The 14,391-nt window shown below is 38.0% G+C and overlaps 1 protein-coding gene across 1 annotated transcript; it reads left to right on the forward strand.

Annotated features, from left to right (window-relative positions):
• On the forward strand, positions 1 to 13,878 carry ABHD10 (abhydrolase domain containing 10, depalmitoylase). Its single transcript, XM_004436591.3, has 5 exons — positions 1 to 493; positions 2,775 to 2,958; positions 7,225 to 7,336; positions 7,726 to 7,863; positions 13,176 to 13,878. Exons 1-5 carry the CDS (start codon positions 352 to 354, stop codon positions 13,518 to 13,520), a joined length of 921 nt encoding a protein of 306 aa, XP_004436648.1. The 5' UTR covers positions 1 to 351; the 3' UTR covers positions 13,521 to 13,878.
• Positions 13,879 to 14,391: the final 513 nt, after the last annotated feature.

Here is a 14,391-nt window from a genome sequence, read left to right on the forward strand (position 1 = left end):
CGGGATGATGAGATGGTTTCCTATCTAGGAACGTTGGATACAGTTCCTCTCCGTGCCTCCAGCCCTGGAATATCTGCCTGGCCAATGAGAAAGTAGCCTACCAAGGCCACTTAACAACATTCCAAACTGTCACAGGCAAAGACTCCCTAGAAGGAGAACCAACAGCCCAACAGCAAACGGCCAGCCAGCGCGACGACGCTCTGCGCATGCGCGTTTTCCCGGGTGTTGACAAAGTCCTGGGCGCTCTTTAGCGAATTCCGTCTTCCAGCCGGCGGCGCATGCGCAGCCTGGGTTCCTGTGGGCTCTGCGCATCTCTGTAGGTCGGCGTGGGGCGAAGGGGGCGCTGGGAAGATGGCGGGGGCGTGCACGGCGGCCGCGGCCGCTGGGATATTTTGTCTCAGCTTGGGCCGAGCGGCCGTCTCTTTCGGCTTCCGCCATGGTGTCAGCGCGTTGTTTGCCCAGAAGCCCGAGCGGGCGCCACGGTGGCTCCCAGGTCAGTGTCCGAAAGGCGGGAGTAGGACGCGTTCTGTCGAACATCCCGGGTTCCGTCCGTTCCTGTCCAGGGCTTCTCTGGCGCCCCGTGCAGAGATGCTCTTCGCCCCTTCTTAGTACCCCAGTTCTGGGCGCTGTCGGCAGTTCTGGTGGAGGGCTCTGCCGCGGCCCCGGGGCGTCCTGCACAGCCCGGGCCAGCTGGCGCTTTCCGCTCCGCAGCTGAAGCGTCCTGCTCTCTGCCCGCCGCCCTGCAGCAGGCGCCGACAGGGAAAGTTAAGTTGTGCATTTAACGCGTTTGATTATCAGTTGCTTTTTCTGTCTTTCCTCTGCGGGTTCTAAGGGGTTTACAGATCGTAACTCTGTGTTAAGATGCTTAGACCTACCTTCCCTTGACTTGAGGGAATTTACAATATGAACATTTTCTTTGTAAAAGTGTAGACACCGTCATTAAGCCTAATGTCTAGTTTTGCCTTCTTGATGCTCCGGGCCCAGTGAAAACCTTAATCATTACTCTACAAAGGAAACGAGAATTTGAGGCAAAAATCAGAGCACCTGAGTGTTTTGTTTATCTTGTGTTTGATTCTTCCCCGTCCCACCCTACTCCCCCCACCCCCCGCCCCATATATGTAGTCTTTCTGAATTATGTCTTTTTATTTTTGGGTTTTGTTGTGTTCACACCCTTGCCACACAGCTGTCAGATGCATAGAATGGGAATTGTCATTGCAGATACTCTTGTTTTGAGTTAAAAATTTTAGACATATGTAATCAGTTTAACTTATGTTGAATTGTACACAACCAAAAGGCATGTTATGTATATGTTCCTCTAGCAAAGTATAGTGTGTCAATTCATTGACTAGAGTATAATACTCTTTCATCTATTTAGCAAACATTCATTGAGCACTTAATGCCCCAGGCTCTGAGCTAATGTTAAGACCTTAAGCACTTATAACTCATCAAGATTAAATAAATTATAATTGTCTCAGGGAGAAATTCCTGTGTTGGAAGTAATATCGAGAAGAGGATAGGAAGGATTTTTTGATTGCTCAGCTAAGGAAATAGGAAATGAACATTTTTGCTTATATAATCTGCCAACCAACATAACTGGCTCCTGCTAGCCCTGTTTTTCACTAAAAGTTTTAAATTTGGCATATTTCCCTCTACATTGAAACTTTGAAACAAGCTTACATGTAAAAGGGATAGCTTTAAGGCCTTCAATCCAGTTTTAAAAAATCAACTTCTCAAATCCAAAATGAGAAAAACTTTAGCAGCTCACATGGAAGAGACAGAATTTTCATTAGCCACAATAAAATGGAGGAAAGTTTCATGTAATATAAAAGAAGAGATTTTGTTGGTCCGGAAGAAGACTGTAAGGAAATACACAAACTAATTTCTTTGGAGGGAGGAGGTGGGATTAGAAATGACTTTTTGTTTTTAAAATATCTTTCTACTTTTTTTTAAGAGCAGGTATTGATTTTATAGTAGGGAAAGAACTTTAGACACAATGAAATGGAGTAACCTTGTAAGGTTTACCAGTTGTGCTGTTTGTACTTAAATTGCACTAAGATTTATGTGTGCAATTCACAAAAAGCCAAACCAACAAATAAAACACAGTGATTGCAGAGTCCTCTGAGAAATCTTTTTCCAAAAATGGTACTGTCATATATCTATTCAAGGTACTTGTAAAGAAACTGCTCATTGAACCCACCTCAGCTGATACAGAATCATGATCGGCTATTACCATGGCCCATGATTTGTGGGTGCAGAGGGAGTCAGTAATAAAAGGCTTACAGCACATCCTCCTTTGAAACAATTTCCCAAGGGCAGATCAAACTTGTTTGTCCCCCTCCCACCAAAAAGTTGAGGATGTGAAACTCCTCAAACATTAAAAAAATTTTAAAAAAGACAAAAATCTCACCATAGAGGGCTAAAATTAGTGTAGGTAAATCTGAATGTTGATTGACGACACTATTTAGGACAGATGATACAGCAGCAATGGGAAAACATCTTTGACGAGTCTCTGTCTTTTTTTGCCTTGACCTCATTATGTATTTTGGAAGAATCAAGATTGGACCTTGCTCAAAGGCGGTACAGATTTTGCCGTGATTTTAAAAGATATCATGCACAAACTTGTGACTTGAATACTTTGTCTGTCTGTGTTTTTCCTATTAAATGGGAATAGTATTTGACATCAATTTGACGAGTTAAGAAAGTTAAGATTGAAAATAAATATGGTTTTCCAGAAACTCTATTTGCAAACTATATGTTTTGTGTACTTTGTTTAGCTTGCAGACCAAAGATGTCCGTCTCTTTCCTTAGTCGACCGGACCTTCCAAACTTGGCTTATAAGAGGCTAAAAGGCAAAAGTCCAGGAATTATCTTCATCCCTGGCTATATTTCTAATATGAATGGTACAAAAGCGTTGGCGATTGAGGATTTTTGTAAATCTCTAGGTCACGCCTATATAAGGTAGGAACAACACATTTCACGGACAATATTACTACCGTTTAGCATGGCAATAGAGAATTACTTCTGCTCTAACCAGTTGAAGCAACTGCCGGCATTTTTATAGATTAATTTATTTTAATGGTTTGTAAACTTGCATCTTGTGATTTAAGGTTCTTGTAAATGCAACCTTTAAAAGATCTTTGTTAAAGGTCTTTGTGCCACACTGACAATGCTGGCAGGAAAGGAAACTAGTGGTAACTGAGCTCTTTAGATACAATCATATGAGAGCAAACCAGTATACTGGTTGGCTTTCTTATAATTATATTGCGGTTTTCCGTTGGGGACTTAAGGACTTTTATTTGACCATTGTTTATTTTCTTACTTTAAAAATATGTAGTTTAAGATAATATATGTATTTAAAAGTATTGTAAAATTATTATTGTATAATTCATGTTTCTACTGAGTTTTCTCTTCCTCCTCACTCCTGTAATCTGAATGGGTATAAGCATAAATAGAGATATGTGTTGTTTAAATAAAACTTGATTTTGCAGTTCCTAATATTTCATATTGGTAATTATTTTAGTAAAATAATGAGTTTACGTTGTTGTTATTAGGTTTGTTTACTTAGAACAATCACTTCTTTAGTACCTAATTTGCCAGAAGAAATAGTATGGTTTAATAGAAAGAGCCCTGGCCTGGAATTCAAGAAACCTGGGTTCTAGAATCAATTCTAGCAATAACTGTGACAAGATAAGTCAGCTAATAAACACTGGACCTATTTTCTTCATCATAAAAAAGGAGGAGGTTGAACTAAAGACAATCTGAATTCTTATTCCAGCACTAACAGCCGAAAAATCTATTCATCCAAATTTTTAGAAGAGGAGTTTCACTAATATTCACTCAATAGATCTAGAAAATACAACTTTTAGAAATAAAATAATAAATAAATATAAATATAAAAAAACTTTTAGACTTTGTTCAGTATATTAGCAGAAATTATGTCACTTATGGATTTAGTCTTATTCTTCTTATAAAATTAACTGAATTATTTTATTTTCATGCTTAGAATTCTTAAAAAATCTGTTCTGAGCTGTTATTCTCAAGACCAAAGTATCTTTTGCAAGTAGACTTTCTAGCACTATACTGGGTGCTGTGAAATATACAAAGAATTGTGAAACATGGTCATTGCCCTTAAGGATCTTTTAATCAGGGTGGGAAAACACAAGATAAAATACATGTGAGAAATGAGGCAAAAATACTCGTCAGAATGGGATTGTGTCAAAAGAGCAGTATGCTTATTTGTATATGGTGAGAGAAAACTGGGGCTCGAAGTGGATAGAAAAAACTTGATAAAGGAATACTGAAAAATAATTAGGATTTGGGTAAGAAGGAGGAGCTATCCAGAAAGGGGGACTACCCTGAGCAGAATGTGATAATACCAGGAAAATTGCCATCATTCTCCTTTTTGTCCCCAAAAGAATTTGAATCAAGAAATTGCCATTTTACCCAGGTTGTGAATTTAAATTGAGACTACCAGAGCTATAACCGGTTCCTGTCCCCTTATAAGACATTTGTGGGTTTTCTGCATTTTAGATGCTGTGAAAATACATTTTCTTTTTAAAGATGTATTAAATAATCATGATGAAATTATAATATGTGCAGACTTATTAAGTAGTGCTGTATTAAAATGTAGCCTAAGTGTATCTTTCTAAATCCTTATAAAGTATAGCCCTTCACTACAAATTTTTGATTTGATCAAGTTCCTTTTTCTTTGCTTTTATCAAACTTCATTGCAATCTAATCACTATTAACTATTGATTGCAGTTTACCTTATTATAAGAGATTTTATCTTGTTTATACTGCAATTTCTCAGTTAACTTTTGTTGTGATTTTGGGTATAAAATGTAGATTTTGAAGGAAGAAATGGTTAATTTTGTATATTATACAAGATGTAATACGTATGCCTGTATGAAAGTGGTGTCTTAATGTCCTGTCACCGTGCCTAAAATAAGATTGAGTCAGAGCTCAGGAATATGACACATCGTTTTGGGGCTAGTATTCTCTCATAATTGTTTCTAATAGAATTTTAAATTCTGGATTTGGGAATATGTCGCAGAGTATTGAGGCTGCTAGGGTAGAGTTGTGTTACTGTATTTAAAAGTCCTAAACTGCTGAATGTGTTTGAATTATCTTTGTTTGTTGGTTAGGGTTCAGCAAGAATGAACTATATTTTTTACTTGTACCCTATTAATATCACTAAATGTTTATATTTTCCTTTTTAAAGGAACTTTATGTGTATTTTGTATCCTCGCCATATATTTGGAAGGCAGCTGTCAAAGATGCAGCAAACAGAGATGCCCAATTGCCCACTAAAGGGGGGGAAGAAGGATTAGCTGGGGTCTTTCTCCCTTCTTCTCCCCAGTCCATCTTCTACATCCTCTTGTTGAGGAAAAACAATAACTGATTTAGACTTCAGCAGCTGCCTTGTTGCACTATCTCCCAAGGATCCAAAATCATTTCACTTCATATCTCTAAGAAAATACGTATATGCTATATATCACATATATATTCTTATAAATACACTAAATCACTAGGATTTATTAATTTTCACCAGATTTTAAGAATCAGAAAAACATGAAAGCTTTAAATTTGAATAAAGTAATTCTTTTTACCTTTACCTTTCACTTATATTCATTTAATATGTATTATAATATTCAGTGTGTATTATAATATTCACTGTATGAGGTTTACATGCCTAGCCACCATGAAGAATGTGGAGACAAAAGTAGGATAATGGTATTTCCCCTCTGGGATGTTACAGTCTCATAGGAATGATGAGACACATATATACACACAGAGTGTCTTAGAGAGCAGGATATAATAAATTGATTGTGACTGATAATGAAATGTCTATAGAATTCATTTTTAGGTATAGATTTTTTTTTTCAACCTATCTGGGAAGGCTTTCCAGCAAGAAAAGGTCATTTGGACTAAGCTCTAGGCAGAGGATATTAGTAATGAGGGGGAGGGCAGAAGGTATTCCAGGTGAAGGAAATAGATGAGACAGAAAACTAAGATCCTGTTTTAGGAACAAGTTGATCAGTTTGGCTCAAGCAGTAGTTTCCTCTGATGAAATGATAAAAGGTCGGTCTGAGATGACCAGAATATAATGATCTAAAAAAACAGGCTAAAGCACTAAATTTTTATATTGCATGTCACAGGGAGCCATTGAAGTTAATGCCATATCAATACAATGTTTCAGAAGAAAACCTGACAGGTATAGAGTGGACCCATTTGGAGAGAGAATAGAGGCATGGAGACGCGGTTGGGAGATAGGCTGAGTTTCAGACGACAAAGACCTGTACCAAGATACTGGTCTTACCTAATTGAGGAGAAAGGGATGAATGTGAGAAGTGAGAGTGAGTGAGGACAGTACAGAGCGGGCAGTGTTCTATACCCTGGAAAAATAAACTTGAATAGAACGGTCTGCCCGTGAAGAACTGACATTCTAGTCAGAGGGAGACAGATATTTAATACTTGATTACAACACACCATATGAGAAGTGTTGATTGAGTACGTACAAAAGAAAGTGACTGACTGGTACCAAACAGGCATATTTGTCAAAGAAAGTTCCTCAAAGGAGGTGACATGGCTTAAAGGATGACCAGGAGTTTGGGTGGAGAAGGAAGGCTTTCTAGGTGCTGGAGCAGCAGGCAGAGGCTCAAAGTTATGACAGGGCTTCGCCAGGAATTGGGAGTAGCTCCCTGTGACTAGGGTTTAGGGTCATCTGCAGGAGGGGTAGGATGCTTCATGATTTACTGAATTGAGACCTTGAAGGAGAGGTGAAATTCAGAGATGAGACAGACTCTGAGCCTGGAGAACTAGGAAGTTAGAGAAGCAAACTAAGCGGGTAGGCCGGTGATGAATTTGATTCTGGTCTCCTCTTTCCCTTCCATTAATTCGGTGAATATGTACTAGACACTTATATTTGCAAGGTACTCATCTAGGCACTGGGAAAACAGTGGTGAACAAAACAAAGTCTGTGTGAATATGGAGCTTCCATTCTAGTGTGGGAGACAGACCACAAATGAATAGCAACGTTCGTTATGAAGAAAATAAAGTAGGATTTTGCTAAGGGTTTGCTGAAATATATACTGACTGCAGTGTTTTATTTTAATATGTTTTAGGCATTGTAATAATGATTAATGTGCTATCTTCCTTCAAAATCAGAGAAACAAACACATAGATAGATACCTAGACATAGGTCTATATTTTCCCTTTTTCCAGGTTCGATTACTCAGGAGTTGGAAATTCAGATGGTAACTTCCAAGAATGCACAGTGGGAAGATGGAGAAAAGATGTTCTTTCTATAATTGATGACGTAGCTGTAGGACCACAGGTGACTGTTTTTGTTCAATATGATGGCACTTGTTGGCTATAACCTCATGATATCTGAGCTGTTTCTTTAGATACAAAAATTTATTTAATATTTTAAATGTTTAACAGTCAATTTTGATATTTGAGTTAAAATTGTTCTATCATTTTCACTTTCTCATAAAATGTACCATTTTACCTTTCATTTTACAAATTTTATTTTTATAATTCTTTATTATAGACCTAATACTTTAGCAAAAAGTAATCATAATTTTAATTCTATTTTGTGAAAAATAGTAAAAATCTGGGAGCCATTGAATGTAAAAGAAAAAAAGTACATACATTCTATTAAACTACTCCCCTTACAGAGAAGAAGACATGCCTCTTTAAAACTATACGTATTTTTATTTTTAGATACTAGTTGGATCTAGCCTCGGTGGATGGCTTATGCTTCATGCTGCAATCGCACGGCCGCAGAAGGTTGTCGCCCTTATTGGTGTAGCTACAGCTGTAGATAGCCTAGTGACACAGTTTAATCAGCTTCCTGTTGAGGTACGTCACAGGCAACCTCCGGGTCGACCTCCTGTCCTTCTTCTTGTGAATATTTGTTCAAGTGTCATCTGTCCTTTGACTTATGCTGGCCCATCTTCTAAGTTGCCTTTTTCTAACTATGTATCTTTTTGTAACTGTTTGTATCTTGTTGTAACTATTTGTGTGTATCTCTTTGCCTTTAACTATTAGGTCTCTTATTTAAGCTTTCCTTTTCTTCACAGTCCCTTCAAATCATTCTGGCAAATATTAGCCACATTAATGAAATCACACTTTTAGTTTCTTTTTTTAGTAACATTTTCTTTATTAATCACATTTACTTATTTGGGTTATACATCATGATGTCTCTCTGTATTTCTTATTCTTATTTTGTGGCATGTGGGAAATCGTACCTATTCTTTTTAGCACGTTAGACTTGGCTAATGGATTATGAACCTCTGTGTGTGTGTGTGTGAGGAAGATCAGTCCTGAGCTAACATCTGATGCCAATCCTCCTCTTTTTTCTGAGGAAGACTGGCCCTGAGCTAACATCCTTGCCCATCTTCCTCTACTTTATATGGGACGCAGCCACAGCATGGCTTGACAAGCAGTGCGTCGGTGCACGGCCAGGATCCGAACCGGTGAACCCTGGGCCGCCGCAGCGGAGTGTGCGCACTTAACCGCTTGCGCCACTGGGCCGGCCCCATAAACCTCTTTTTTTAGCCTGAAAGCCTCAGATCCTGTCTCAGCAGAGCTCTCCAAGTACATACTCTCAGTCAACCAGAATTAGCACACATTCCTGGCTTACACACTTAATTGGCATTCTTTTTCTACTCCTAATTCTCACCTTTAAAAAAAAAAGTGCTTTTCAGGGCCAGCCCGGTGGCATAGTGGTTAAGTGCGCACGCTCTGCTGCTGGCATCCCGGGTTCGGATCCCGGGCGTGGACGGATGCACCGCTTGTTAAGCCATGCTATGGCGGCATCCCATATAAAGTGGAGGAAGATGGGCACGGATGTTAGCCCAGGGCCAGTCTTCCTCAGCAAAAAGAGGAGGATTGGCAGATGTTAGTTCAGGGCTGACCTTCCTCACAAAAAAAAAAAAAAAAGTGCTTTTCATTATTAGCGTGTTCTTCAGCAAATCATGGTAGAAATGAGGTTTCTGAAATAACTGAGAAAGTAAATAATTTATTATACTTTATTATTGGACATATGTTTAAGCACTTCAGTTGTTTGCAAGGATAAAGGAATAGTGGGTAATAGCTCTTTATTCTTGTATATGTTAATTTTTGTATTTTGCATTCAATTGAGTTCTTCTTGGGCATCTTTTTCCTAGGTCTCTAAATTTCACCTGTGGGACTAGATCCTGACAAGCCTGAGGCCCAGAAAATTAAAGAAAGAAAAACGGTCTAGAGCAGTGGTTCAAAAAGTGTAGTCCCCAGGTAGCAGCATCACCTGAGAACTTGTTAGAAATGCATATTCTTGAGCTTGGTCCGAGACCTTCTGGATCAGAAACTGAGAGTGCAGCCCAGCAGTCTGGGTTTTTTTTTTTTCCTTCTTTTTTGTTGTTGTGAGGAAGATTAGCGCTGAGCTAACATCTGTTGCCAGTCCTCCTCTTTTTGCTGAGGAAGATTGGCCCTGGGCTAACATCATGCCCGTTTTCCTCTACTTTATGTGTGGAACGCCTGCCACAGCATGCCTTGATACGTGGTGCGTAGGTCCGTTCCCAGGATCTGAACCTGCAAACCCTGGGCCGCTGACGCAGAGCACGTGAACTTAACCACTCCGCTCCGGGCCGGCCCCAGCAGTCTGTTTCAACAAGCCCCTCAGGTGAAGTTTGAGAACCACTGCTCTAGAGAGTGGAGGAGCAGGAGGAGGAGTAGAAGAAATAAATAGAAGAAAAAAGCGTAGGTAGTGTTGAACAGTAGAATGTCATTAACTTTTGCCTCAAGGTCTGCACTGCATCCAGTGCCATATATTCTATCTAAGTTTATTCTTAGTTCACGTTCTTCCCAGCTCCTTAAGCAACGGCATTGTCTGCATAGTCAGGTTCTTCATATGATTTCCTGTCAGGGCTAAAATTACAAAGCTGGTGTTCCTTGCTCTTATCTCCTGTTTCTGAATTTTTTTCACTTTGTTGCTTGTTTCTCATACATAGTTGCTCAGTGTCCTCATGCTGCTAAATTTTTCTACCACTGTGTCTTTCTGTCTTTCTGCATCTACACCTTGGACCCCTTACTCCATCCTCTAAACTCAAGTGCTTCTCATGGTAGGAAGTTATTTCAAGAACATGGCAGATTGGAAAGGAATTGATTAAACAATTTTTTTTTTGGTTATTGGGAACTGACAAGATCTGTGTACATTTCTTTTTATGTGTGGGTATCCACATCGCTTAGAGGGGGGATATGGTAGATACCCCCAAGTGACTGAGAAGATCTATAGCCTGCAAATCAGGGCATATCTTTGCTAATCCTAAATCAGACCAGCAGGTGGTTGTTAACGGAAACATGTTGAGCCCTTGTTAACTTAAAAGCATGTGTAAGAAAAGAGGACCCTAGGGACTCTTCTTCTTCACACAAACAGCTAGCCCCAACAGTGTCAAGGGAGCAGAACTGGAGACTTTTTACTATCTTCTTGAGCCGTGGGAATGTTAAGACCCAGCATTTACCGTTGTATGGGAACTTGACTTACCTCTTGACTGACTCTAATCATTGTCTCCTTTGGACACTAGAGGGCGTCAGACAGGATGCGCAGCTGTTTGGGTTTTTTTTTTGTGAGGAAGATCAGCTCTGAGCTAACATTCATGCCAATCCTCCTCTTTTTGCTGAGGAAGACTGGCCCTGGGCTAACATCCGTGCTCATCTTCCTCTGCTTTTTATATGGGACGCCACCACAGCCTGGCCTGACACCTAGCCCCAGGTGCATCCGTGTGCGCCTGGGATCCAAACCCCGGTCGCCAGCGGAGCGCGAGCACTTAACCACTCTGCCGTGGGGCAGCCCGGACGTGCAGCTGTTTGGAACCTAAACTTCTCAACCACATTGCCTTGATACAGTTTCTTCTTGGTGTAGAGCTTATGTGTATTGTGTATTTTCTTTGGTTAATGCTGTTTTTGCTATTTCTGAACTTTTTGTTTTTGAGGTTTTGGGACATATAACATTTTGCAAAGTTAAGTTTTTTCTTCAAATGGACAATATTCATGCAACTCAATGGCAGATAACAGCTCGTTGGGGGGCAAAGATGCATAAAATACAACTACTGTGAACTGTGTTCCAGTAATGAGCATAGTTCCCACTTCATCTAATAACCAATGAAACTAAATTCTAATTACTGAAATTACAGATTTCAAGAACAATCCTGAATAGTTTGAGGATATATGAATGAATATCATTTTTGCTTTAAATTTTTGGTTCACACGTTGTTTTAATGCAGAGAACCCCATGATGTTAATATAGATGTACATTTTATAGTTTTTTAGAATTGCATTAATTTCAAATCATTTGGAGACATTTAGAAGTATAGCTTTCAGATATACAGCTTTTTCACTGAATCAGTAATCCTTCTGGAATTTTAAAAAATACATTAAAATGCCTAGATATATATAGATTATAATGTACATATTTTACTGTTTAAATTCTTGTTTTCTTTTTCATATTTGCAATAAATTAACAATTTTAAACATGGAAAAATAATATCTTTATTAAAAACTTAAATACAGAATTTTTCAAATATGGTATATGTGGCTTTTTTTCATTATTTTTTTTATTATTGATAAGGTGTCCACCTGTTTTTCTAGTCTGAAATGCCCTTCATATTATATGGTTGCAAGAGTCTTAAAACTATTTACATCTTGATTTATAGTTTAAGTTCTGAGAATCTTTTCAAAGAATTTATTATAAACAGATAAACCTTTATGCTCCAAGATGTTCATGAACATATCCAGCAGTACAGGAATAGTCAAGTTAATTATCTTAGATCAATTATAGTGGACTATTATGCAGCCTTTAAAATCTTTTCATAGAATTTTTTTTTTGTTTTTTGGTGAGGAAGATTGGCCCTGAGCTAACATCTGTTGCCAGTCTTCCTCTTTTTAGCTTGAGGAAGATTGTTGCTGAGCTAACATCTGTGCCAGTCTTCCTCTATGTTGTATGTGGGATGCCACAGCATGGTTTGACTAACAGTGTGTAGGTCTGTGCCTGGGATCCGAACCCCAGGCTACCAAAGTGGAGCATGCGAACTTAACCACTACGCCACTGGTCTGGCCCCCTGATAGAATTTTTTAAAATGCAGAAATATATGTATTAAATAAGTAAAGTGGCATAGAAAACTATATATGAATGTGTAAAAGGTATCTATTTTATATATTATATATATAAAAACCAAATACATATAAAAAATACTGGAAGGAAATAAGCCAAAATATTAGTGGTTGTTATATCCACGAGGTAGGATTATGGGTGATTTATTTCTTTTTATACTTTTTATATTGCCCATGTTTGATATAATGAGTATATGTTACTTTAATTAGAAAAATTAAGACAAATTATCACCTACATAAATTCTTCAAGAATCAAAAGATACCCAGTGTTTCATTTTAAGGAAATAAGTAGAAATGCTCAGATTTCAGGAAGTATTTGGAAGACTTCATTGTCATCCAAAACAACAACAAAATTTTTTTCTCATTCCGTAAGATTCTGGAAGGCAAAAACTACATTTTTTTTACAGTCAGCCTGAAATTGCATGTGTTTGGTTGTCCCAGAGCAACCACCGGCTTATTTTTCGTTTTTAGTTCTGTGCTTGATGATTCTTCTCTTCCTGCCCCTGCCCCTTTTTCGTAACTTCTCGTAGAGGTGCTTTTAGTTTTATGACTTTGAAATCTAAATGGTTTTTCTTCCTAAGATTTGATTTTATGTAATATGAATGATACCTGGACTGATTCCAGACATTACTGTATTTTTCTCCCTTCAATTTGGCTTTCGGTCGGGATGAAGCAACGCCTGATTGAAGATGTTACCTGATACAGTTGGATCAATCTAAGTTTGAATCCTAGCCATAACAGTTACTGCCTTTCACCTTTGAACATGTGACTTAACTTCTCTAAACTTTAATATTCTCTTTTGTAAAAATGAAATAATAACAGAATTATTATCAGGATCTTATGCGATGCTATGTGTAAAATACTTGTCACAGTACCTTGCACATAGTATTTAATTATAATTATCATTGTTACATTTTTGTTGTCTCTTTTCCTCTTCCTCAAGGACTGCTTTCCTTCGATTAAGACTATTGCATGGGTTAATGTTGCATGAAAACTTTTATTTTCCTCATTTTTCCCAATAGGTAAAAAAGGAAATAGAGATGAAAGGCGTGTGGAGCATGCCATCCAAGTACAGTGAGGAAGGGGTGTATCACGTTCAGTACAGTTTCATCAAGGAGGCTGAGCACCACTGTTTGCTGCACAGCCCCATTCCTGTGAGCTGCCCTATCAGGTTGCTCCACGGCATGAGGGACGACCTCATCCCCTGGCACACGTCTGTGCAGGTTGCTGACCGAGTCGTCAGCACAGATGTGGATGTCATCCTCCGAAAACACAGTGATCACCGAATGAAGGAAAAAGAAGACATTCAGCTTCTTGTGTACACTATTGATGACTTAATTGATAAGCTTTCAACTGAAGTTAACTAGAATCACATTTTTAGTTGGTATGTAGACTAATGGACCCAGAAGATTGCAAGAGGATAACAAATGAAAGACCCTGATACTTAAAAAGTTTTTTCCTCTTATCTCTATTTTGTAAATATCACGTGAGTATTTATTTAATGATGTATTTGCACAAGTGATACAAATTGTGAAGAAAGGACCAGCTGCTGTTTGGAAAATTTTCTCCTGCCTTCGATCTTTGATTTTTTTTTTCATTAAAATATTTCCTATTTTTTTATTCAGGAGATGTTTACCTTCTAATGCTTATGTTAACCATGCCAGCTCTTACTTATGTTCTCTTCTACTTAGAATTGTTAATAAAGCTGGAATTTTTTGTTTGGTATCATTGTATATGGAGATTTGTAAAGTTACTTCTGATTTTAAAGCGCAGTTCACAAAATATAGGAAAGTGTTTATTGAAATCTGAAATGATTAGAGAAATGTCTGAAGCATAATAAAGTTCAAAAAATAAGGATATTACTTTATATATTATATTCTGCAAGTTATATTTGAGCTTAAAATTAAGGTTACCTTTTTTTAAAGGCTCGAAACTTTACAGTGATATAAGAGATATCATTTCTAAATTTTGGCCTATATGTAATATATTTAAATGGGAAAATTTCCTCTTAAACAATGATGTAGTATTTTCATATTTCATGTTCCATAAAGGAAATTCATCTTTCTCTATTATTGCCTACCTGCAGAAGCATTCCTTTTGTATTAATATGTGCCTTCAGTACAGATAGCCAAGGGATTGCTATCCAAATTAGAGGACTTTCTGAAGTGTAGAGAGAGTAAGAAAAGATGAAACGCAAACATAAAGATTTTAAATAACTAAAATAAACTTGTGCGGTAA

The sequence above is a fragment of the Ceratotherium simum genome, chromosome 15 (assembly GCF_057802395.1).
Source record: "Ceratotherium simum simum isolate JZ-2026a chromosome 15, ASM5780239v1, whole genome shotgun sequence".
Taxonomy (NCBI): Eukaryota; Metazoa; Chordata; class Mammalia; order Perissodactyla; family Rhinocerotidae; genus Ceratotherium; species Ceratotherium simum.

Coding starts and splice junctions, on each gene's coding strand:
- ABHD10 (XM_004436591.3), top strand. CDS start 352: ATGGCGGGGGCGTGCACGGCGGCCGCGGCCGCTGGGATATTTTGTCTC. Junction 2,959..7,224: donor CTAGGTCACGCCTATATAAG/GTAGGAACAACA, acceptor CCCTTTTTCCAG/GTTCGATTACTCAGGAGTTG. Junction 7,337..7,725: donor ACGTAGCTGTAGGACCACAG/GTGACTGTTTTT, acceptor TTTTATTTTTAG/ATACTAGTTGGATCTAGCCT.